Source organism: Salvelinus alpinus, chromosome 11 (assembly GCF_045679555.1).
Source record: "Salvelinus alpinus chromosome 11, SLU_Salpinus.1, whole genome shotgun sequence".
NCBI classification, from domain to species: Eukaryota; Metazoa; Chordata; class Actinopteri; order Salmoniformes; family Salmonidae; genus Salvelinus; species Salvelinus alpinus.
This window is the reverse complement of record NC_092096.1, coordinates 55,776,140-55,803,407: the sequence shown is the minus strand read 5'-3', so window position 1 is coordinate 55,803,407 and position 27,268 is coordinate 55,776,140. Positions and strand designations below refer to the sequence as shown.

The 27,268-nt window shown below is 46.2% G+C and overlaps 1 protein-coding gene across 2 annotated transcripts in view; it reads right to left on the bottom strand.

The window, feature by feature from the left end:
- The window catches only part of LOC139534506 (fibroblast growth factor 11-like), a 118,195-nt gene that overhangs the window by 8,937 nt on the left and 81,990 nt on the right, over positions 1 to 27,268 (bottom strand). For both annotated transcript variants that reach the window (XM_071333690.1, XM_071333689.1), the window contains one exon: positions 139 to 337. In XM_071333690.1, the coding sequence (XP_071189791.1) occupies positions 139 to 337 (199 nt within the window). The remainder of the gene's footprint in view (positions 1 to 138; positions 338 to 27,268) is intronic.

Sequence of the window (27,268 nt, the reverse complement as noted above, 5' to 3'; positions counted from 1 at the left end):
AGAGGGACACAGAATAATATTGAACAGAACAAATCTCTTTTTTCAAATGAGACCGGAGTGCATCATGAAAAGCAAACGTGACAAAATGACAGAGACAACTAATGACCATAATTAACTTCCTACTGTACTGTACTGCACCTTCGATGAGTTTGGGCAGGAAGTGGGCGGCCCCCTTGGTCTTCTTTACCCTGTTGCCCTTCATGACCTGTCCGTCTCGGTTGATGCCGATGTACCAGGCCCTGCCCGACTGGGTCTGCCGGTACAGGATGGACGAGTACGTCACGTAGTAGTTCTCAAACACACTTTCTTTGAACTTGCACTCTGGGGTGAAGTGTTCCTGTGGATTAGAAGACAGACACACACAGATAAAGCATAGGTGAATACATAGTGAATACAAGCGCATGTGTGCATACACACACACACACTCTTTGAAAAAACTCAAAAGGGTTTTTCGGTTGTCCCCGTAGGAGAACCATTTTTGGTTATAGAGAGAATCCTTTTTGGTTCCAGGTAGTGCTGTTTTGGGTTCCATGTAGAACCCTCTGTGTAAAGGGTTCTACATTGAACTCAAAAGGGTTCTAGATAGCACCTTTTTTCTAAGCGTGTACACAAACACACACACTCCGGGTCAGTGGAGAAGAATAACAGATTGGAAGTGCTGACCATTTTTTATTCATTCCATTATTTATATAATTATTTTCCAATTCCAAAGGCTCAGCTGGGGAATGGCGGGAAATGGAGACCACATTTCATTGTGACAGGGTTAGGAGAGCATCTGTGTCTGCTGTGAGGAAAATGAACACATAACCACACACACATACACACGCCCACACATGGAGGCTATCTGTCTTCTCTCTCTTGTGTCATAACAAACACACGCTCGCTCTCAAACACACACACAAGGAAAAAATTGACAGAAGGAAGAAAAAAAAACGTATTTTAACACACGGATGACATTCTGTTTCCAGTAACAACCAGCAATCAACAGAAGTCCTTCCCCAGTTCAACCCAGTTCAACTGTCCCATCTATAGTCACCCATATCACCACCACAATCTCTGTCTCTCTCCTCTGTCTATCTCTCTCTCTCTCTCTCTCTCTCTCTCTCTCTCTCTCTCTCTCTCTCTCTCTCTCTCTCTCTCTCTCTCTCTCTCTCTCTCTCTCTCTCTCTCTCTCTCTCTCTCTCTCCTTTCTCCTTTCTCTCTGTCTCTCTACTCTATCTATCTCTCTCTCTCCATCCCACCGTCATTTGGTAACCTTGTTGAGGAGCAAACCCATTTGCAGGATTGATTTGGAGCCTTGATGTGACTGGTGAACAGAAACGCCCTGAATAAGGACTTTACTCTCCCTCTCTTTATTTCGCCTTTTCCCGCTCTTTACCTCTCCTACGTCTTCCCTCTTTTTTCAGTTTTTTCCCTCATTATCTTCACTCTCTCACTCTCCCACTGTCTCCTCCTTTTCCCCCTTTTCTCCCTCTCTCTCCATTTCTCCCTCTCTCTCTATATCCCCCTTCTCTCTCTCTCCTTCTCACTCTCTTTCTCCGCCTTCTCCCCCTTCTCACTTGCTCTCTCGCTCTCTCGGTCTCTTGCTCTCTCTCTCTTAGTGGCTGGAGAAGTGGGTATTCTCAAATTTTGCCAAACATTTCCCATCGAAGGAAAGGCGCCCTGTATGAAAAATTATATGACAAACAGTCACATAAACTCTGAATTACCTAAAATTATAAATCCCATCCAATTAACTGATTCACTCATTAACTTACTGTTAATAGCAAATCTATCATTAGTTCATGAAATTGTTTGCACTATAAGATCCAGCCCATGCAATCATCCTTAGTGGCGCAGTGGTTTGCAGTGGTTTAAGGCAGAGATCCTGGTTCGAGTCCAGGTTCTGTCGCAGCCGGCCGAGACCGGGAGACCCATGGGGCGGCGCACAATTGGCCAGCGTCGTCCGGGTTAAGGGAGGGTTTGGCCGGCAGGGATGTCCTTGTCCCATCGCGCAATAGCGACTCCTGTGGCGGGCCGGGCGCAGTGGACGCTGACACGGTCGCCAGGTGTAAGGTGTTTCCTCCGACACATTGGTGCGGCTGGCTTCCGGGTTAAGGGGGATTGTGTCAAGAAGCAGTGCGGCTAAAAAACATTAGGAATACCTTCCTACTATTGAGTTGCACCCTCTCAGAACAGCTTGAATATGTCGGGACATGGACTCTACAAGGTGTCGAAAGCATTCCACAAGGATGCTGGCCCATGTTGACTCCAATGCTTCCCACAGTTGTGTTACTACCATACCCCGTTCAAAGGCACTTAAATATTTTACATTCACCCTCTGAATGGCACACATACACAATCCATTTGTCAGTTGTCTCAAGGCTTAAAAATCCTTCTTTACACAATGTAGTCGCACCTTTCCTTGATTCATCACATCCTAGCTCCTCTCCTCCTTCTCAAATCTCATTGGAGGAGAAGGCCATAAGGGAAGGACCTTAGACCCTCTCCTCCAATACAGTTGAGGCGGAGGCGAGGAGAGAGGATGCAACGAATCGAGGACAGATTAATTGAGAAAGAGCTGATGTGTGGCCCCTGGGAGGACCCAACCAAAACACTGTGAGGCCCCTGAGGGCCCCAGACATGGCAGGGCCCATGCCACCTCATTAAATAAGCAGGAGTCCATTGGGGCGCCTAAACACAGCCAGTCAGTCCCTCTCCCCACCAGGTTCATCAATAAACAAGGCAACAGTAAACATGTTGTCCCCCACGAATGATGCTGCGCCCCCCTTGGGCCAATCAGTGTAATTTTGAAAATGGCAGACTCTTTGGCAAGACGCATGATTCACCCAAGTTTCATCAAAATTGCGCCAGTGATGTCAGATATTGCGTGGGTCAGTTAGACTCATATCCCTGAGCATGTGTGCCAAATTTCATCACTCTGAGTCAAACAGATCAAGAGATATAAACATGTGCCTGTTATAGCACCACCGTGTTGTAGATATGAGTGTTCTCACATATGTTGAGTCTTGACAGTGTTTGCAACATGTGTACTACATTTTGTTACAATACGAATACCCTTGACTGATTTATATGCATATATGTACCAGACCAAGCCCATGTGAATGTTTATTGGTCCACGCCCATGTGATGGTTTATTGCGTTGCGAGTCCTTTGTCCATAGGTGCCACATATCAAGTTTTGTGTAGATCGGTCATTCGGTGCCAGAAGAGTAGCGTGTTTTTCACCAATTTCAAAATGGCGGAAAATCCATCATGGCAGACCTTATGGGTCCCAGGGCAATTTCTTTCCTTGTGAGGAGAGTGACCTATGAACCGAATTTCCTGACTAGGTCAAATTGGGTGCGGGGCGTGACCTTTCAATGCTTGCATTTTAAATCTCCTGTTATAGCGCCACCATCTGGCCAATGAGTGTAATTTTGTAAATGCCGGATCTCTATAGCAAAACAAATAATTCAACCAAGTTTCGTGAAGATCGGGCCAGTGCTGTCTGAGATCGTTTGTGGCTAACGTATGTACTAACAGACGGAGATCCACAGTCCCCTCCCCGATTTAATTGTGGGGGACAATAAGAACCACACTGCCCTCTGAGCTGCCATTGGGGAATGAATTAATGGAGGGAGGGATGGGAAGACTAAAACAGAGAATGTTAAAAAGTGTCCGGCACCCTTCGGTACCCGAAGGCCTAAAATAAAGGAAAGGAAGAATCATAAAAATTACCCTTCACTCCAAAAAGGAATGATTGTGTTGAAATGAATGAACCCAAAGCTGCATCTCTTAGCCTAGGACTAGGAGGGAAGGAGACTTGTATCATGACGCGTGCCCGGCCCAAACTCTCAATCACACACAGACATATTAAAACTTCTTATGGCTGCAGGGGCAGTATTGAGTAGCTTGGATGAAAAGGTGCCCAGAGTAAACTGCCTGCTCCTCAGTCCCAGTTGCTAATATATGCATATTATTATTAGTATTGGATTGAAAACACTCTGAAGTTTCTAAAACTGTTTGAATGATGTCTGTGAGTATAACAGAACTCATATGGCAAGCAAAAACCTGAGAAAAAATCCAACCAGGAAGTGGGAAATCTGAGGTTTGTAGGTTTTCAACTCATTGCCTATCGAATACACAGTGGGATATGGGTCAGTTTGCACTTTCTACGGCTTCCACTAGATGTCAACAGTCTTTAGAACCTTGTCTGATGCTTCTACTGTGAAGTCGGGCCGAAGGAGAGGGGATTGAGTAAGGTCTGCCATGACCTGAACATGCGCTGACCATGCGCGTTCATGTGAGAGCGAGCTCTGTTCCATCGCACTTCTGAAGACAATGGAATTCTCCGGTTGGAACATTATTGAAGATTTATGTTAAAAACATCCTAAAGATTGATTCAATACATCGTTTGTCATGTTTCTACTGACTGTTACGGAACTTTTTGACATTTCGTCTGCTTTTAGTGAACACGCTTCCTGACTTTGGATTTGTTTACCAAACGTGCTAACAAAAGTAGCTATTTGGACATAAATGATGGACATTACCGAACAAAACAAACATTTATTGTGGAAGTGGGAGTCCTGGGAGTGCATTCCGACGAAGATCAGCAAAGGTAAGTGAAGATTTATAATGCTATTTATGACTTTTGTTGACTCCACAATTTGGCGGGTAACTGTATGGCTTGCTTTTGTGGCTGAACGCTGTTCTCAGATGATTGAATATGGTGCTTTTGCCGTAAAGCTTTTTTGAAATCTGACACAGAGGTTGCATTAAGAACAAGTTTATCTTTAATTATTTGTAAAACATGTATCTTTCATCAGAGTTTATGATGAGTATTTATGTTATTTGATGTGGCTCTGCAATTTCTCCGGATATTTTGGAGGCATTTCTGAACATGGCGCCAATGTAAACTGAGGTTTTTGGAAATAAATATGAACTTTATCGAACAAAACATACATGTATTGTGTAACATGAAGTCCTATGAGTGTCATCTGATGAAGATCATCAAAGGTTAGTGATACATTTTATCTCTTTCTGCTTTTTGTGACTCATGTCTTTGGCTGGAAAAATGGCTGTGTTTTTCTGTGATTTTGCGGTGACCTAACATAATCGTTTGTGGTGCTTTCGCTGTAAAGCCTTTTTGAAATCGGACACTGTGGTGGGATTTACAAGAAGTGTATCTTTAAAATGGTGTGAAATACTTGTATGCTTGAGGAATTTTAATTATGAGATTTCTGTTGTTTGAATTTGGCGCCCTGCACTTTCACTGGCTGTTGTCATATCGATCCCGTTTTGCAGCCCTAAGAAGTTTAACACAGGCAGGCATACTTACACACACATGCACACAAGTGCGCATGGATGCACATACGCACACACACACACACACACACAGACAATGACTCCCCCTGAACTGACTATATCAACTCTGCAGGACATCAGCAATGTTTCTTAATAGGATAATAGCCACTTAAACAGAACGATCGTTTAAACAGGAGGCTGAGCCACCCAACACACCAACCACAGGACACAACTACACACCCATTTATCGTAGACATCCTTCTCATCCTTCCATCTCATCCTTCCATCTCTTTCTTTCTTTCTTTCTTTTTCTTTCTTTCCTCTGCTGTAGGCTATTCTCATTGGTAGCCCCCTCGAATCCTTCTCTTTGTTCTGGTCCTCCACTCTGTCTACCCCGTTTCTATTGTTTAATTTAATTTAATTTTTTATTACAGGTTAAGATTGATTTCATACTAACTTATAAATGGGTGCTGTCTCTATCTTTAGATCGGTGGTTCCCAAACTGTGGTGCGCGCCTCCAAGGGGGGGCTTAGTCCGCTTTAGTCCGCTTTAAACTTTCTCTTGAAAGTTGTAACAGTAGAATGCAGAAGGTGCGAAATTGGGTAGTGCATCATCAGTTCCTCTTGTCATGTTAGTCATTGAATACCTTAGATAGCTATTTATAACTTGTCAGAAATGTCCAGATCAACGAGCCCATGTCAGTTTATTTATCACTCAAATATCATAAAAACACATTAGACATGGCAAAATGTATAGAATTGCAAGAAAAGTTGCTTTAAAACTACAAAATGTTCTTTGCACCCCATGACAAAATGTGTAGAATTGCAGGAAATATGCTTTAAACCTGCAAAATTCTTTCCACCAACAAGAGAGGTGTGAACAGTTTGTGTCATGAACAGTGCTTGTGCCCATAGAAATAGATGTGGTGGGTGCGTGCATTCAGGGGAGGCGGGGGATGTTCCCCGAATGCTGGAAGGGAGTGTCCCGAGTTAAAAGTCAATTGTTAGTCACTCTCTAACCAACCAGTGAACTCCTTTTATAATGACAGTGGTCAGAATGTTAGTTTAGTAGTCCTTCTTTCTTGTATTAATATGCTGAACCTAGTGAGTTGAAAACACATGCTATAACCTGAGAAGAGTTTACCCTCTCTGAGTAGGACTGATCTAGTATCAGGCGGCCCTGTTCATTTAATATTATTCATTATGATGCAAAAGGCAAAACTGATCCCAGATCACTTGGCGACATCACCAGGCAGTATTAGTTAATAGACCAAGAACAAAGAGAGTTTGCCCACATCTCTGCCAATAACAGTAGGTTTCAGGTTACATGTCCCCCTCCAATTAGGCACCTCAATCAGACCATTCCCAGATAGTCCAAGCAAAATTCTTGCTTAAGAAATAGCTTTTTGCTAAGAAGTAATTTAGAATTTTTGTTTTAAATTAAAACAATCACAGTAAGGTACTTAATGATTCAATCTAAGGATAGCAGAGTCATACATTGAAAAGCATATAGTCAAAAAAGAAATCAATGGACGTTTGTTTTAAAGTGTCTGTCTTACTGTATATCTGAGACATACACGAAAGATCAGGAAATGTTTTAGATTTAGTTTTGACCCATATTTAACACATTTTCTTAGTCACTAAACTACTTCCATATATACTTCCATACATTTTTTTTAAATGATACCGGGCTACCTTCAGACGAGTCTTGTGAGGATTGTGGTGCGTCCTACAGCAAAACAGAAAAAGAGTCTCACCTTTCCATAGAGGGGTCATATTAGTGTGTAGCCCAAACTGTTCGGACGCTACAGACAGAAGTTGGCAGATCGTTTTCGTGAGAAGACCGATTCTTGAGATCTCTCGTGGTCTGACAAACACTGCTGTAGCTCATCCACCTTCCACCACAGATGCAGAAGGCTGAGCCCATACAATTTTTTTTGCTAAAATAGATTTTGATGGGGATTTTTTTATTATGCAAATTCGATGTATGCCAGATGTGGACATCAACTCTAAGGGCTTAATTGTTACCCAGAAATTATTTGATGTTGAGATAAAAAATAAAACCGGCCACTAGGGGCAACAGTGAGCGCTGTTACCTTCAAGTAGGCCTCTGGTTTAGCTAGGGAATGGTTAAGTTAAGGGCCTTGTGGATGGGGATGGTGGATTGCTTGTAAGCATCTGCCTCTGGTTCCAAAGGTTGCATGTTTGGATCCAGCGATAGAAAGTTGTTTTTAGAATGTATGTTTTAAAACCTTAACCCTTATGAATGTGGCCTTGTACAGTCGTGGCCAAAAGTTTTGAGAATGACACAAAAATTAATTTTCACAAAGTCTGCTGCCTCGGTGTCTTTAGATATTTTTGTCAGATGTTACTATGGAATACTGAAGTATAATCACAAGAATTTCATAAGTGTCAAAGGCTTTTATTGACAATTACATGAAGTTGATGCAAAGAGTCAATATTTGCAGTGTTGACCCTTCTTTTTCAAGACCTCTGCAATCCGCCTTGGCATGCTGTCAATTAACTTCTGGGCCACATCCTGACTGATGGCAGCCCATTCTTGCATAATCAATGCTTGGGGTTTGTCAGAATTAGTTATTTTTTTTGTTGTCCACCCGCCTCTTGAGGATTGACCACAAGTTCTCAATGGGATTAAGGTCTGGGGAGTTTCCTGGCCATGGACCCAAAATATTGATGTTTTGTTCCCCGAGCCACTTAGTTATCACTTTTGCCTTATGGCAAGGTGCTCCATCATGCTGGAAAAGGCATTGTTCGTCACCAAACTGTTCCTGTATGGTTGGGAGAAGTTGCTCTCGGAGGATGTGTTGGTACCATTCTTTATTCATGGCTGTTTATTCAAGCTTTTTTCCGGATGCCCCAAACAATCGGAAAGGGGATTCATCAGAGAAAATTACTTTAAACCAGTCCTCAGCAGTCCAATCCCTGTACCTTTTGCAGAATATCAGTCTGTCCCTGATGTTTTTCCTTGAGAGAAGTGGCTTCTGTGCTGCCCTTATTGACACCAGGCCATCCTCCAAAAGTCTTCGCCTCACTGTGCTTGCAGATGCACTCACACCTGCCTGCTGCCATTCCTGAGCAAGCTCTGTACTGGTGGTGCCCCGATCCCGCAGCTGAATCAACTTTAGGATACGGTCCTGGCGCTTGCTGGACTTTCTTGGGTGCCCTGAAACCTTCTTCACAACAATTGAACCGCTCTCTGAAGTTACTGATGTTCAGATAAATGGTTCATTTAGGTGCAATCTTACTGTCAGGAATATCCTTGCCTGTGATGCCCTTTTTGTGCAAAGCAATGATGACGGCACGTGTTTCCTTGCAGGTTACAATGGTTGACAGAGGAAGAACAATGATTCCAAGCACCACCCTCCTTTTGAAGCTTCCAGTCTGTTATTCGAACTCAATCAGCATGACAAAGTGATATCCAGCCTTGTCCTCGTCAACACTCACACCTGTGTTAACGAGAGAATCACTGACATGATGTCAGCTGGTCCTTTTGTGGCAGGGCTGAAATGCAGTGGAAATGTCGTTTTGGGACTTTTGCAGGGCAAAGAGGGACTTTGCAATTCATCTGATCACTCTTCATAACAAATCTGTAGTATATGCAAATTGCCATCATACAAACTGAGACAGCAGACTTTGTGAAAATGTATATTTGTGTCATTCTCAAAACTTTTGGCCACGACTGTACTATAAGCACTAATGCAAATCCGCTTCTCTCCAGCAGGGGCTGCTCAAACACACACAATATTAATATAAAGACCTCTCCTCTCTTACCACTTACCCAAACCTCAGACCTACCACCGCCTGGGCCCTCTTAAAACACGCTAAAGCCCATTTAATTTACAGACCCACGTTACAAATCCATGTGTGGGTTTTTTAGCTGACTCAGTCTCTCCTGTTGCATGTTGGGGGATTTGAGGCAGATTTGTTATGAGCACATCCTCTCACTCCACATTACATAAGTTAATCAGGAACAGAGGAGATGGGGATGGGGGGAATAGAGGGATAGGGGGAGAGAGGGAAAGAAACCAAGGGAAAGAAGGAGTGCGATGGAAAGGTGCCATGGAGGAGAGGGAGATGTACACAGACTCATGGACAGGGCATAGACACAGAGACAGACAGAGGGACATACAGAGGGACGGAGGTAAATTAAATTACATGTTTTATTGGTCATGTACACGTGTTTAGCAGATGTTATTGCGGGTGTAGCAAAATTATGGAGTTTCTAGCTCTGACAGTGCAATAATATCTAACAAGTAATATCTAACAATTTCACGACATATACCCAATACACACAAATCTAAGTAAAGGAATGGAAGTAAGAATATATAAATATATGGACGAGCAATGTCAGAGCGGCATATACTAAGATAAAGTAGAATAGTATAGAATACAGTATATACATATGAGAGGAATAATGCAAGACATGTAAACATTATTAAAGTGACTAGTGTTCCATTTATTAAAGTGGCCATTGATTTGTAAGTCTATGTATAAAGGCAGCAGTCTCTATGTGCTAGTGATGGCTGTTTAACAGTCTGATGGCCTTGAGATAGAAGCTGTTTTTCAGTCTCTCGGTCCCAGCTTTGATGCACCTGTACTGACCTCGCCTTCTGGATGATAACGGGGTGAATCAAATCAATTCAAAGTGTATTTGTCACATGCCCCGAATACAACAGATGTAGACCTTACAGTGAAATGCTTACTTACAGTAAAGCCCTTAACCAACAATGCAGTTTTAAGAAAAATGCCAAAAAAAAGAAATAAAAGTAACAAATAATTAAAGAGCGAGAGTAAAATAGCAATAGCGAGGCTATATATACAGGGGGTACAGAATAAAGGTGGTTTAGAGTTTTTCCCCTATGTTTTCACATTTAACATGCTGGTAGAAAGGAGTTAAAATGGATTTGAGTTTCCCTGCATTAAAGTCCCCGACCACTAGGAGTGCCGCCTCTGGATGAGCATTTTCCTGTTTGCCTATGGCCGTATACAGCTCATTGAGTGCGGTCTTAGTGCCAGCATCGGTTTGTGGTGGAAAATAAACAGCTACGAAGAATATAGATGAAAACTCTCTCGGTAGATTGTCATGAGATACTCTACCTCAGGCGAGCAACACCTTGAGACTTCCTTAGATATCGTGTACCAGCTGTTGTTTACAAATGTACATAGACCGCCACCCCTTGTCTTACCAGAGGCTGCTGTTCTATCCTGCCGATACAGTGTATAACCCGCCAGCAGTATGTTATTCATGTCGTCGTTCAGCCACTACTCGGTGAAACCTAAGATATTACAGTTTTTAATGTCCCGTTGGTAGGATACACGTGCTTGTAGTTCGTCCACTTTATTTTCCAGTGATTGTACGTTGGCCAATAGTAGATTAGTCAGATTAGCCACTCTTCGTCGGATCCTCACAAGGCACCCCAATCTCCTTCCGTGATACCTCCTTCTCTTTCTCCTGCGAATGACGGGGATGAGGGCCTGTTTGGGTGTCTGGAGTAAATCCCTCTCGTCCGACTCATTAAAGAAAGATTCTTTATCCAGTTCAAGGTGTGTAATCGCTGTCCTGATGTCCAGAAGCTATTTCCGGTCTTAAGAGACGGTAACAGCAACATTATGTACAATGCAAAAAAACAAACAAAATAGCACGGTTGGTCAAGAGCCCATAAAATGTCAGCCACCCCTCCATCTTAACACACACAGGCAGTGGCTTGAGTGTTGTCCTTGGCATTCCTGTGACATCGGGTGCTGTAGGTGTCCTGGAGGACAGGTAGTTTGTCCCCGGGGATGCGTTGGGCAGACCACACCACCCTCTGGATAGCCCTGCGGTTGCGGGTGGTGCTTTGCCGTACCAAGCGGTGACACATCCCGACAGGATGCTCTCAATTGTGCATCTGTAAAAGTTTGTGAGGGTTTTAGGTGCCATTACAAAATTATTTAGCCTCCTGAGGTTGAAGAGGTGCTGTTGTGCCTTCTTCATCACACTGTCTGTGTGGGTGGACCATTTCAGTTTGTCATTGATATGTACGCCAAGGAACCTGAAGCTTTCCACCTTCTCCACTGTGGTCCCATCATCCCGTGGCTAGGGGGGGTGCTCCCTCTGCTGTTTCCTGAAGTCCACAATCATCTCCTTTGTTTTTTTGACGTTGAGTGAAGGGTTGTTTACCTGACACCACACTCCAAGTGCCCTCACCTCCTCCCTGTAGGCTGTCTCGTCATTGTTGGTAATCAAGCCTACTACTGTTGTGTCGTCTGCAAACTTGATGATTGAGTTGGAGGCATGCTTGGCCACACAGTCATGGGTGAACAGGGAGTACAGGAGGGGGCTGAGCACGCCCCCTTGTGGGTCCCCAGTGTTGAGGATCAGCGAAGTGGGGGTGTTGTTTCTTACCTTCACCACCTGGGGGCGGCCCGTCAGGATGTTCAGGACCCAGTTGCACAGGGCGGGGTTCAGACCCAAGGCCTCAAGCTTAATGATGAGCTTGGAGGGTACAATGGTGTTGAATGCTGAGCTATAGCATTCTTACAGTACATAGGTATTCCTCTTGTCCAGATGGGATAGGGCAGGTATACTGTAGGTGTGTGTCTCCATGTCTGCATGTGGGCCCAGTCTTGTTGTGACAGCCAGACATGAAAGATCCTTCATCTCCTTCACCAGGCAGCAGGATAGAAGGATGGAGTTAGGGAAGGAGGGAGGTGAGCCATCCAATCCTCGCTGACATTAGTAACAGATTGACCAGTCCCCTCACTCATCACTTACTCTCACTCCGAGAGATAGGGAGAGAGAGATGGGGAGAGGGAGATGTAGAAAGATATGGATAGAGGGGGAAATTGGGTAGAGAGGCAGGAGAGGGAAAAAGAGATGAAGAGGGATAGAGAGTGAGTGGGAGAGAGGTGGTAGAAGAGCTTTGGTTGCGAATGGTATGAATTTTGAACTCTTATTCGCTACAGAAGTGATACCTCCTAGCCGTTGAGTTAGCAGCGGCCGCTGTAAACGTGGGCTAGGAGAGGACAGACAGAGTATCCCGTCTACCACACGACGACGACACTACAATGTTTCCCGTTCACCACCAGAGACACTCTTCAAAGGACAAAGGACTCTGTTGGGCAACACGGCCTTCAATCTACCACCAACCTATTGAATGAGCGGTAATTTAGAATGCATAAGATTCTGTATTTACGATAGAGTAGCTGCCTACGGCCCGATAGAGACATCGCTTCTCCCTTTGTTCTTCAGTCTTCCCGCTCTTTCACTCAAACCCAACCTCCTTTTCTTTGTGTCATATCTGTTCCGTCCGCTATGGACGTTTTCCTTTATGACATAATTTGTCATCAAGGTATGATTCATTCTGTGTATATGTAATTCTGTGTGATTAATTAGGTATTTAGTAGATAAATAATTAAACCCAATTTTGTATTGCTGGTTCAACTTTTTAGCCAGGGTTCGTGAAGATAACCAAGAATTTACAACTTTCAGATCAGACTGAAATAAGGTGATGATTAATATTGACTGCTATTGATGTAAAATATTACTAGGTCTTTAAGAGTTTATTCGGAAGATAACTCCTCTATAAATATTATTTCGTGGTGCCCCGACTTTCTAGTTAATTACATTTTCATGATTAGCTCAATCAGGTAATATTAATTACAGAGAAAGGATTTTATAGACTAGCATGTCATATCACTTAATCCGGCATAGCCAAAAACACGGCATAACTGTCGTAATGGCTGGGTTGTAGTAGGGTGTCTTACACACACACAGGTGGAGGTTATGGTACAGTAGTAGTACCGTAGACCAGGTGCATGGAGAGGTCCTAAGCCAATAAACTGGCAGCTAGATGGACGCCTTGGATCATTACCAGGACCTCTGAGCTGCAGGAGCCTTCACAGTCACTGACCCCACTGCCAAACAAACATATGCATACACACACACATACAGAAACACACGCACTTGCACAGGCACACACACACCATGTTCAGAACAGCTGGAGAGGAGGAGGAGGGGGTGTCCTCTGCATCTCACCTTGTCTGCCAGACCCCGCGTTTGGGGATTTTCCAGAGGGAACTAGAACTAACCTAAACTCTGTCTCGTTCTCTCTCTCTCTCACACTCTCTTTCCCTCGTTCTCGCTCTCTCACACTCTCTTTCCCTCGCTCTCTCTACCTCTCATTCTTTTTCTCTCTCTACCTCTCTTTTTCTCGCTCGCTCCCTTTCTCTCTTTCTCTCACTCTATAACCCTCGCTCTCTCACCCTTTCTATTTCTCTCTACCCCCATCTCTCTCTCTCTCAACCCCTATCTCTCCTACCTCTTTACCTCCCCCCATACCTGAGGGCCACGTGTCTGCATGCCTTTACTGCTCGGTCAGTTTCAGGGAAGGGAGGGGGAGAAGAGGGAAGTAGGAGAGGATAAACAGAATGAGAAAAACACAGAGAAGAGGTTGGATAAAGGGACGGAGGGAGAGGGAGTGAGAGGAGAGAGTGCTGACTCAATCAAAAAAAAGACAAGCGTTTTCTGATTCCATGAAAGGTGTGGAAGGTCAGAAGAGAGGGATGGAGAGGGTGGTCAGTGTGTGTGTGTTTGCTAGTGTGCACGCTTGTGTGTGTGTGTGTGTGTGTGTGTGTGTGTGTGTGTGTGTGTGTGTGTGTGTGTGTGTGTGTGTGTGTGTGTGTGTGTGTGTGTGTGTGTGTGTGTGTGTGTGTGTGTGTGTGTGTGTGTGTGTGTGTGTGTGCGTGCTTAACCGGCGCACGTGTGTGTTGCACAGTGCAGGTTGGTCCTCTGAGGTCAGTGTGGATCCTTGCAGGTTCTAGTCATATTGACTAATTAGCTCATCCGTCAGAGGCTGAGGGCCAAGGAGGGCCAGGGGTGAGGGCCAAGGAGGTCCAGGGGTGAGGGGGGCCAGAGGGATACGACCCCTACAACTCACCCCCTTCAACCGCCTCCCAAACCAGACATGACCAGTATGAAGAATCACCCTGACTCCTGGGGAAGGTGGACAAACACACACAACAATGTACTTTATATATACTATGTGTGTGTCCACTTACAACAGGTTGTCTATATACTGTACTGTCCTGTATACACTGTGTGTGTCACTGTGTCCACATCCCCGACAACAGACTATTCATATGAATAGAACATCCTAATAAAATATCTATATATGAGAGCACTCTCACTTTGGCATCATTTCTACAACACACACACACACACACACACACACACTCCACTGGGGTGGTTACAGGGATAAATGTCACTCAACAGTAGCTGGACTTCCTTGTGACCTCCTCTACTGTTCGCAATGGCATTGCAGCAAAACACAGATGGGCACACTACTGTACTGTGTTTAAGAGAAACCATGTACACACACACACACACACACACACATACACATGCACACGCATGCACACACACACCCCATGCATACGGGGAAGGGATGGGAACATCTATTACAAATTGATAGATTTGGGAGCTGAGAAACCCCAAAATATAATCTATCCCAATTAGCGTGTTTTGTATGACAGCCATTAAATGACACAGGATGTAGTTCATAAAGCATGGCTGCGATAATAAATATTGGAAAATAGTGTGTGTGTGTGTGTGTTTGTGTGCTACTGTACATTATTCTGTGTAGTGTGTGTTTATGGATTGTTAGTGGTGATCAGACTACAGAACAGGGCCCATTCAGTGCTTCACCCACTCATTGGGCACATACCTCTATCAGATTGCAGGCATTTTATTGTGTTAACTATAGCTGCAATATATTTAGGTGAAGGTGGAATCCTCCTCTCTCCTCCTGCCTCTTGTGTCCCTATGTTTCCTTCCCTTCTTCCTTCCTTCTCTTGTTCCCTCTCCTCCACTCCTTCTTCTTCTCCACCCCTCCTCCTCTCTCATTCTCTCCCTCCCTCCGTGGCTGTGTGAGTCACGTGACAGGGAGGTGATCCCTATCTTGCGGGCATTGCCTTGCTGCATCTCGATAAGGCCTTTTAAAGAGATGAAACGAGCTACTCAAGGAGGATGGCAGGGGAGAAGGAAACCGAGAGAGGGACAGAGAGGGAGAAATAAACAGATAGAGAGAGGAAAGAGTGTAGGAGAGGAGAAGAGAGGAAGGACGAGTGGGAGAGAGAGAGCAGTTGCTACATCCATTTTTGGAATTATAAATAATGATATGTACACATTGATTCATGAAGAATGTAGCTGTTGTACCCCGTCAGAACCCAAAATATAACCTTGTTTTACTCCAATGTTTATAAACAAAGTAAATGTAAGCAAAAACTACATAGCCTCAAAACATGGTTAAAACTATAATTTTGATATCATGGATGGTCAGTCCTTGCATCCATTGCTCTGTCAATGAATTTGAGAGTGGTTACATTTCTCCAGGACCATCCCTCTTTTCCCCTGAAACACTTTGTTATTGTTTCACCTTCTGATTGCCCCTTTAAGCACACAAATATGCCTGCGGTGTGTATTATAAATGTGTAGTCTCTCTATGTCTTTCTCTCGCTCAGTTTTACAACATTATTTAAGTGTTCGTTTATCTCTATTGTATTAACCCACAATGTCATCCCTCTGTTTAAACATTTTCCAGCCAACTTTCTTTCCCCCAGCCTCTTAGAGAAAAAAAGCCGGTCAGTTCTGCTGCCTGGTCAGAGCCTACTGTCCTAATTATGTCTACCTCCCTCTGTCAGTTTGTTTAGACCTGCATCCAGTGTGTGTGTGTGTGGGCGCCCCTGTTAGTCCGTGTGTGTGTGTGCAACTTCATCTCCCATCCTCCCTCCTCCCATCCATCCATCCCTCCATCCATCCCTGTCTCGCTCTACCCAGGAGGGTTTTCCAGAACACACAGCTAATAAAGTGGGCCAGACCTATTTTTATCAGAAGCTATTTCCACCCGTCGCATCACAGGTAGCTGTAGCTGAGCCCATGCAAGCCGCGTCTCAGACAATAGACCAATGACAAGGAGTTTCCCTCAAACATGAACCTCTCTCTAGTCTCTACTGCTCCCCCAGGAGCTGAGGCTAGGCATGGGGCGCACCCCATGGCCCCTCTTCTAGTGGAAAGGAAGAGAGAGGAGGGATGGAGGGAAGGGGAGAGAGCGAGAGAGCAGTGAGGGCGAGAGGTGTAGGGGGAGAGGGTAGGGAGAGAGAGGATGGAGGGATATAGAGAGAGGGTGGGGGAGGAGAGAGAGTTGTGGAGGGTGTAGGGGGAGAGGGTAGGGAGAGAGAGGAGGGAGGGATATAGAGAGAGGGTGGGGGAGGAGAGAGAGTTGTGGAGGGTGCAGGGTGAAAGAGAGGAAGAGAGAGAGGGAGTGCTAGTTAAAGAGGACAGAGAAAGGGGAAGGGTAAGAAGGGAGGTCAAGGACAATAAATGAGGATATACAAAGCCAGGTACATATCAGGACAAAACTAGAGATGGGAGGAAGAAATAAAAAAGAGAAGGAGAGAGAGAGAAACCACGAGTCTGAGAGAAAGGCGAATAGCACGATGGATATACACAAATATAAATGCAACATGTAAAGTGTTGGTCCCACGTTTCATGAGCTGAAATAAAAGATCCCCGAAATGTTCCATACACACAAAAAGCATATTTCTCTCAAATGTTGTGCACAAAATGTGTTTACATCTCTGTTAGTGAGTATTTCTCCTTTGCCAAGATAATCCATCCTCCTGACAGGTGTTGCATATCAAGAAGCTGGTTAAACAGCATGACCATTACACAGGTGTATCTTGTGCTGGGGACAAAAAAAAAGCCACTCGAAAATGTGCAGTTTTGTCAAACAACACAAGGCCACAGATATCTCAAGTTTTGAGGGAGCGTGCAATTGGAATGTTGACTGCAGGAAGGTCCACCAGAGCTGTTGCCAGGGAATTTAATGTTAATTTCTCTACTATAAGCCGCCTCCAATGTCATTTTAGAAAATTTGGCAGTACTTCCAACCGGCCTCACAACCACAGACCACGTGTATATGGTGTCGTGTGGGCGAGCGGTTTGCTGATGTCAATGTTGTGGACGGAGTACCCCATGGTGGTGGTGGGGTTTTCGTAATGCATTAGCAGGGGACAATGAACACAATTGCATTTTATCGATGGCAAATTGGATGCACAGAAATACCGTAATGAGATGCTGAGGCCCATTGTGAGGCCCATTTTTCCCTGAGGTATCTGTGACCAACTGATGCATATCTGCATATCTGCATTCCCAGTCATGTGAAGTCCATAGATTAGGGCCTAATGAATTTATTTCAATTGACTGACTTCCTCATATGAATTGTAACTCAGTAAAATCAATCAAATTGTTGCATGTTGCGTTTTATATTTTTGTTCAGTATAGATGGCTGGACAGGGAGTGAAAAGGAATGACAAGCAAGAAAAAGGAGAGAGACGAGATGGACAGAGTGAGAGAAAGAGGAGGGAACTGGAGAGTGCTTTCTTCTCCCTACAGGCAGTACTGAGTGTATCTGGCACTGTCAGGCCATTCTTCTACACATGCATTTGCACGTGCACGCACACAGACACAGACACAGACACAGACTTTACTTTGTGTCTCCCTACAGGGGGGGGGGGGTGTGTGTGTGTGTGTGAGTGTTCTGGTCCCCTGTCAGACCATCCCTTCTACTCTGCTCTGTTCCTGTTTGTTACTGCTGTTTGCTACTTCTGTATGCTACTGGTGTTTGCTACTACTGTTTGCTACTTCTGTTTGCTACTGCTGTTTGCTACTGCTGTTTGCTACTTCTGTTTGCTACTTCTGTTTGCTACTTCTCTTTGTTACTGCTGTTTGCTACTAGTGTTTGCTACTGCTGTTTGATACTTCTCTTTGTTACTGCTGTTTGCTACTGCTGTAAGATCTGTCTGCCACTGCCACCAGTCCTGTACTATACCATGCAACCAGGAAACCAGTCCTGTGCTATACCATGCCACCAGGGAACCAGTCCTGTATTATACCATGCAACCAGGGAACCAGTCCTGTACTATACCATGCAACCAGGGTCCCAGTCCTGTACTATACCATGCAACCAGGGAACCAGTCCTGTACTATACCATGCAACCAGGGAACCAGTCCTGTACTATATCATGCAAAAGGGGAAACAGTCCTGTACTATTCCATGTCCCCAGGGAACCAGTCCTGTACTATACCATACAACCAGGGAATCAGTCCTGTACTATACCATGCCACCAGGGAACCAGTCCTGTACTATACCATGCCACCAGGGAACCAGTCCTGTACTATATCATGCCACCAGCGAACCAGTCCTGTACTATACCATGCAACCGGGGAACCAGTCCTGTACTATACCATGCCACTGGGGAACCAGTCCTGTACTATACCATGCCACCAGGGAACCAGTCCTGTACTATACCATGCCACCAGTGAACCAGTCCTGTACTATACCATGCAACCAGGTAACGAGTCTTGTACTATACCATGCAACCAGGGAACCAGTTCTGTACTATACCATGCAACCAAGGAACCAGTCCTGTACTATTCCATGCCCCCAGGGAACCTGTCCTGTACTATACCATGCAACCAGGGAACCAGTCCTGTACTATACCATGCAACCAGGGAACCAGTCCTGTCCTGTACCATGTCCCCAGGGAACCAGTCCTGTACTATACCATGCCACCATGGAACCAGTCCTGTACTATACCATGCAACCAGGGAACCAGTCCTGTACTATACCATGCAACCAGGGAACCAGTCCTGTACTATACCATGCAACCAGGGAACCAGTCCTGTACTATACCATGCCACCAGGGAACTAGTCCTGTACTATACCATGCCACCAGGGAACCAGTCCTGTTCTATACCATACAACCAGTCCTGTACTATACCATGGAACCAAGGAACCAGTCCTGTACGGTACCAGTGAACCAGTCCTGTACTTTACCATGGAACCAGTCCTGTACTATACCAGGGACCCAGTCCTGTACGGTACCATGCCACCAGGGAACCAGTCCGGTACTATACCATGGAACCAGTCTTGTACTATACCATGGAATCAGGAAACCAGTCCTGTACTATACCATGCAACCAGGGAACCAGTCCTGTACTGGACCATGCCACCAGGGAACCAGTCCTGTACTATAACACGTCCCCAGTGAACCAGTCCTGTGCTATATCATGGAACCAGGTAACCAGTCCTGTGCTATACCATGCCCCAAGGGAACTAGTCCTGTACTATAACACGTCCCCAGGGAACCAGCCCTGTACTATACCATGTCCGCAGAGGACCGGTCCTGTACTATAAAATGTCCCCAGGGAACAAATTCTGTACTATACCATGCCACCAGGGAACCAGTCCTGTACTGTCCCATGGAACCAGGGAAACAGTCCTGAGCTATACCATGCCCCCAGAGGACCAGTCCTGAACTATATCATGTCCCCAGGGAACCAGTCCTGTACTATAACATGGAACCAGTCCTGTACTATACCATGCAACCAGGGAACCAGTCCTGTACTATACCATGCAACCATGGAACCAGTCCTGTACTATACCATACCCCCAGGGAACCTGTCCTGTACTATACCATGTCCCCAGGGAACCAGTCCTGTACTATACCATATAACCAGGGAACCAGTCCTGTACTATACCATGTCCACAGGGAACCAGTTCTGTACTATACCATGCAACCATGGAACTATTCCTGTACTATACCATGCCACCATGGAACCAGTCCGTTACTATACCATGGAACCAGTCCTGTGCTTTACCATGTCTCCAGGGAACCAGTCCTGTACTATACCATGCAACCAGGAAACCAGTCCTGTACTATACCATGCAACCAGGGAACCAGTCCTGTACTGGACCATGCCACCAGGGAACCAGTCCTGTACTATACAATGGCACCATGGAACCAGTCCTGTACTATACCATGTCCCCAGAGAACCAGTACTATACCATGGAACCAGTCCTGTACTATACTATGGAATCAGTCCTGTACTATACCAAGCCACCAGGGAACCAGTCTTCTACTATACCATGTCCCCAGGGAACAAGTCCTGTACTATACCTTGGAACCAGTCGTACGATACTTTGTAACCAGTCCTGTACTCTACCATGGAACCAGTCCTGTAATATACCATGGAACCAGGGAACCAGTCCTGTACTATTCTATGTAACCCGTCCTGTACTATACCATGGATCCAGGGAACCAGTCCTGTACTACACCATGGAACCAGTCCTGTACTATACATTGTCTTTAGGGAACCAGTCCTGTGCTAAACCATTGAACCAGGGAACCAGTCCTGTACTTTTACATGCCACCAGGGAACCAGTCCTGTACGATACCATTTCCCCAGGGAACCAGTCCTGTACTACACCATGGAACCAGTCCTGTACTATACATTGTCTTTAGGGAACCAGTCCTGTACTTTTACATGCCACCAGGGAACCAGTCCTGTACTATACCATGCCACCAGGGAGCCAGTCCTGTAGTATACCATGCCACCAGAGAACCAGTCCTGTACTGTATCATGCCACCAGAGAACCAGTCTTGTATTATACCATGCCACCAGGGAACCAGTCCTGTACTATACCATGCCACCAGAGAACCAGTCCTGTACTATAACATGCCACCAGAGAACCAGTCCTGTACAATACCATGCCACCAGAGAACCAGTCCTGTATTATACCATGCATCCAGGAAACAGTCCTGTACTATACCATGCCACCAGAGAACCAGTCCTGTACTGTATCATGCCACCAGAGAACCAGTCCTGTACTATACCATGCCACCAGAGAACCAGTAGTGTACTATACCGTCCCACCAGAGAACCAGTCCTGTACTATTTTATGCATCCAGGGAACCAGTCCTGTACAATACCATTCCACGAGGGACCCAGTCCTATGCTATACCATGCAACCAGGAAACTAGTCCTGCACTATACCATGTCCCCTCAGAAACAGTGCCGTACTATACCTTGCCACCGGAGATCCAGTCATATACTATTTCATGCCACCAGGGATCCAGTCCAGTCCTGTACTGTATCATGCCACCGGAAAACCAGTCCAGTACTATACCATGTCAACAGGGAACCAGTCCTGTACTATACCATGCCACCAGAGAACCAGTCCTGTCCTGTCCTGTACCATACCTCCAGAGAACCAGTCCTGTACTATTTCATGTCCCCAGGAATCCAGTCCTCTACTATACCATACCCCAGAGAACCAATCCTGTACTATTTCATGCCACCAGGGAACCAGTCCAGTCCTGTCCTGTACCATACCTCCAGAGAACCAGTCCTGTACTATTTCATGTCCCCAGGAATCCAGTCCTGTGCTATACCATACCTCCAGAGAACCAGTCCTGTACTATTTCATGTCCCCAGGAATCCAGTCCTGTGCTATACCATGCCCCTAGAGAAACAATCCTGTACTGTACCATGCCACCAGAGAACGAGTCCTCTACCATGCCACCAGAGAACCAGTCCTGTACTATTCCATGCCACCAGAGATCGAGTCCTCTACCATGCCACCAGAGAACCAATCCTGTTCTACACCATAACACCAGAGAACGAGTCCTGTACTCTACCATGCCACCCGTTCACCAGTCATGTACTATACCATGCCACCAGATAACCAGTTCTGTGCTATACCATACAACCAGGGAACCAGTCCTGTGCTATACCATCCCACCAGAGAACCAGTCCTGTACTGTACCATGCCCCCAGGGAACCAGTCATGTGCTATACCATGCCACCAGAGAACCAGTCCTTTTCTATGCCTTGGAACCAGTCCTGTACTATACCATGGAACCAGTCCTGTACTATTCCATGCCCCCAGGGAACCAGTCCTGTGCTGCATCATGCCTCCAATAAACGATTCCTGTACTAAACCAGGGAACCATTTATGTACTATACCATGGCACCAGTCCTGTACTATACCATGGAACCAGTCCTGTACTATACCATGCCCCCGGTGATCCAGTCCTGTACTATACCATGGAACCAGTCGTGTACTATATCATTGAACCAATACTGTACTATACCATGGAACCAGTCCTGTACTATACCATGGAACCAGTCCTGTACTATACCATGTCCCCAGGGAACCAGTCCTGTACTGTACCATGCCTCCAATGAACCATTCCTGTACTATACCATGGAACCAGTCGTGTACTATACCATGCCCCCGGTGATCCAGTCCTGTACTATACCATGGAACCAGTACTGTACTATACCATGTCCCCAGGGAACCAGTCCTGTACTGTACCAGGCCTCCAATGAACCAGTCGTGTACTATACCGTGGACCAGTCCTGTACTATTCCATGCCCCCGGTGATCCAGTCCTGTACTATACCATGGAACCAGTCCTGTACTATACCATGGAACCAGGAAACTAGTCCTGTACTATACCATGGAACCAGTCCTGTACTATACCATGGAACCAGGAAACCAGTCCTGTACTATACCATGGAACCAGTCCTGTACTATACCATGGAACCAGGAAACTAGTCCTGTACTGTACCATGGAACCAGTCCTGTACTATACCATGGAACCAGGATACCAGTCCTGTACTATACCATGGAACCAGTCCTGTACTATTCCATGCCCCCAGTGATCCAGTCCTGTACTATACCATGGAACCAGTCCTGTACTATACCATGGAACCAGGAAACTAGTCCTGTACTGTACCATGGAACCAGTCCTGTACTATACCATGGAACCAGGATACCAGTCCTGTACTATACCATGGATCCAGGAAACCAGTCCTGTACTATACCATGGAACCAGTCCTGTACGATACCATTGAACCAGGAAACCAGTCCTGTGCCATACCATGGAACCAGTCCTGTGCTTTAGCATGCCACCAGGGAACCAGTCCTGTACGATACAATTTCCCCAAGGAACCGTTATTTTACTATACCATGCCCCCAGAGGACCACTCCTGTACTATACCATGTCCCCAGGGAACCAGTCCTGTACTATACCATGTCACCAGAAAACCAGTCTTGTTCTATACTTTGTCCCCAGGGAACCAGTCCTATCCTATATCATGCCCCCAGGGAACCAGTCCTGTACTATACCATGTCCCCAGAGAGCACGTCATGTACTATACCATACCACCAGGGAACCAGTCCTGTACTATACCATGTCCCCAGGGAATAAGTCCTGTACTATACCATGCCCCCAAGGAACCAGTCCTGTACTCTAAAATTTTCCCCAGAGATCCAGTCCTGTACGTTTACATGCCACCAGGGAACCATTCCTGTACTATACCATGGAACCAGGCTACCAATCCTGACTATACCATGCCTCCAGGGAAACAGTCCTGTACTTACCATGTCCCCATGGAACCAGTCCTGTACTGTACCATGCCCCCAGAGAACCAGTACTATACCATGGAACCAGTCCTGTACTATACTATGGAATCAGTCCTGTACTATACCATTCCCCAGAGAACCAGTCCTGTACTGTTTCGTGGAACAAAGGAACCAGTCCTGTGCTATACCACGTCCCCAGAGAACAAGTCCTGTGCTATACCATGTCCCTGGGGAACCAGTCCTTTACCATACCATACCCCCAGAGGACCAGTCCTGTACTATACCATGTCCTCAGGGAACCAGTCCTGTACAATACCATGTCACCAGAGAACCAGTCCTGTACTATACCATGTCCCCAGGGAACTAGTCCTATACTATACCATGCCACCAGGGAATTAGTCCTGTACTATACATGCCCCCAGCGAACCAGTCCTGTACTATACCATTCCACCAGGGAACCAGTCCTGTACTGTATCATGCCACCAGAGAACCAGTTTTGTAGTATACCATGCCACCAGGGAACCAGTCCTGTACTATACCATGCCACCAGGGAACCAGTCCTGTGCTATACCATGAAACCAGGGAACCAGTCCTGTGCTATACCATGTCCGCAGAGTACCAGTCCTTTACTTTACCATCCCACCAGGGAACCAGTCCTGTACTATTTCATGCAACCAGGGAACCAGTCCTGTACTATACCATGTCCCCAGAGAACCAATCCTGTACTGTACCATGCCACCGGAGATCCAGTCCTATACTATTTCATGCCACCAAGGATCCAGTCCAGTACTGTACTGTACAATGCCAGCAGAAAACCAGTCCAGCACTATACCATGTCACCAGGGAACCAGTCCTGTACTATACCATGCCACCAGAGAACCAGTCCTGTACTATTTCATAACACCAGGGAACCATTCCAATCCTGTCCTGTACCATACCTCCAGAGAACCAGTCCTGTGCTATACCATGTCCGCAGAGGACCAGTCCTTTACTTTACCATCCCACCAGGGAACCAGTCCTGTACTATTTCATGCAACCAGGGAACCAGTCCTGTACTATACCATGCCCCCAGAAAACCAATTCTGTACTCTACCATGCCACCAGAGAACGAGTCCTCTACCAAGCCACCACAGAACCAGTCCTGTACTATTCCATGCAACAAGAGAACGAGTCCTCTACCATGCCACCAGAGAACCAATCCTATTCTACACCATGCCACCAGAGAACGAGTCCTGTACTATACTATTCCACCCAGGCACCAGTCATGTACTATGCCATGTCACCAGGGAACCAGTCCTGTACTATACCTTGCCACCAGGGAACCAGTCCTTTACTATACCAAACCACCAGAGAACCAGTCCTGTACTATACCATACCCCCAGCGAACCAGTCCTGTACTATACCATTCCACCAGTTAACCAGTCCTATGCTATACCATGCAACCAGGAAACTAGTCCTGTACTATACCATGTCCCCAGAGAAACAGTCCTGTACTATACCATGCCACCAGAGAACCAGTCCTGTGCTATACCAAGCCACCAGGGAACCAGTTCTGTGCTATACCATGCAACCAGGGAACCAGTCCTGTACTATACCACGTCCCCAGAGAACCAATCCTGTACTATACCATGCCACCAGAGAACCAGTCCTGTACTAATTCATAACACCAGGGATCCAGTCCAGTGCTGTAGTGTACCATGCCACCGGAAAACCAGTCCAGTACTGTTCCATGTCACCAGGGAACCAGTCCTGTACTATTTCATGCCACCAGGGATCAAGTCCAGTCCTGTACTGTACCATACCTCCAGAGAACCCGTCCGGTACTATTTCATATCCCCAGGAATACAGTCCTGTACTATACCATTCCACCAGAGAACCAGTCCTGTACTATACCATGCCACCAGAGAATGAGTCCTGTACTATACCATGCCACCAGAGAATGAGTCCTCTACCATGCCACCAGAGAACCAATCCTTATCTACACCATGCCACCGGAGAACGAGTCCTGTACTATACCATGCCACCAGAGAACCAGTCCTGTACTATTCCATGCCACCAGAGAATTAGTCCTCTACCATGCCACCAGAGAACCAATCCTTTTCTACACCATGCCACCAGAGAACGAGTCCTGTACTATACCATACCACCCGGGCACCAGTCATGTACTATGCCATGCCTCCAGGCAACCAGTCCTGTACTATACCATGCCACCAGGGAACCAGTCCTGTACTATACCATGCCCCCAGGGAACCAGTCCTGTACTATACCATGCCCCCAGGGAACCAGTCCTGTATTATACCATGCCACCAGGGAAACAGTCCTGTACTATACCATGCCACCAGGGAACCAGTCCTGTACTTTTTTATGCATCCAGGGAACCAGTCATGTACTATACCATTCCACCAGAGAACCAGTCCTGTACTTGTTAATGCAACCAGGGAACCAGTCCTGTACTATACCATGCCACCAGGGAACCAGTCCTGTACTATACCATGCCACCAGGGAACCAGTCCTGTACTTTTTTATGCATCCAGGGAACCAGTCCTGTACTGTACCATGCCACCAGGGATCCAGTCCTGTACTATACCATGCCACCAGGGAACCAGTCCTGTACTATACCATGCCCCTAGAGAACCAGTCCTGTACTGTACCATCCCACCAGAGAACCAGTCCTGTACTATACCATGCCACCAGAGAACCAGTCCTGTACTGTACCATGCCACCAGAGAACCAGTCCTGTACTATTTTATGCATCCAGGGAATCAGTCCTGTACTATACCATGCCACCAGGGAACCAGTCCTGTACTGTACCATCCCACCAGGGAACCAGTCCTGTACTATACCATGGAACCAGTCCTGTACTATACCATGCCACCAGAGAACCAGTCCTGTACTGTACCATCCCACCAGGGAACCAGTCCTGTACTATACCATGGAACCAGTCCTGTACTATACCATCCCACCAGGGAACCAGTCCTGTACTATTTTATGCATCCAGGGAACCAGTCCTGTACTGTACCATCCCACCAGGGAACCAGTCCTGTACTGTACCATGCCACCAGGGAACCAGTCCTGTACTGTACCATGCCACCAGGGAACCAGTCCTGTACTGTACCATCCCACCAGGGAACCAGTCCTGTACTATACCATGGAACCAGTCCTGTACTATACCATCCCACCAGGGAACCAGTCCTGTACTATTTTATGCATCCAGGGAACCAGTCCTGTACTGTACCATCCCACCAGGAACCAGTCCTGTACTATACCATGCCACTAGGGAACCAGTCCTGTACTTTACCATGCCCCCAGAGAACCAGTCCTGTACTGTACCATCCCACCAGAGAACCAGTCCTGTACTATACCATGCCACCAGAGAACCAGTCCTGTACTGTACCATGCCACCAGAGAACCAGTCCTGTACTATTTTATGCATCCAGGGAACCAGTCCTGTACTGTACCATCCCACCAGGAACCAGTCCTGTACTATACCATCCCACCAGGGAACCAGTCCTGTACTTTACCATGCCACCAGGGAACCAGTCCTGTACCATGCCACCAGAGAACGAGTCCTCTGCCATCCCACCAGGGAACCAGTCCAGTACTTTACCATGCCACCAGTCACACACACAGGGAGGCAGGCAGGCAGACACATGCACGTCTAACCGGTGTGACGCTGCGAGCTAGTCAGCTGTGTGCACTAGTGGTGTTTC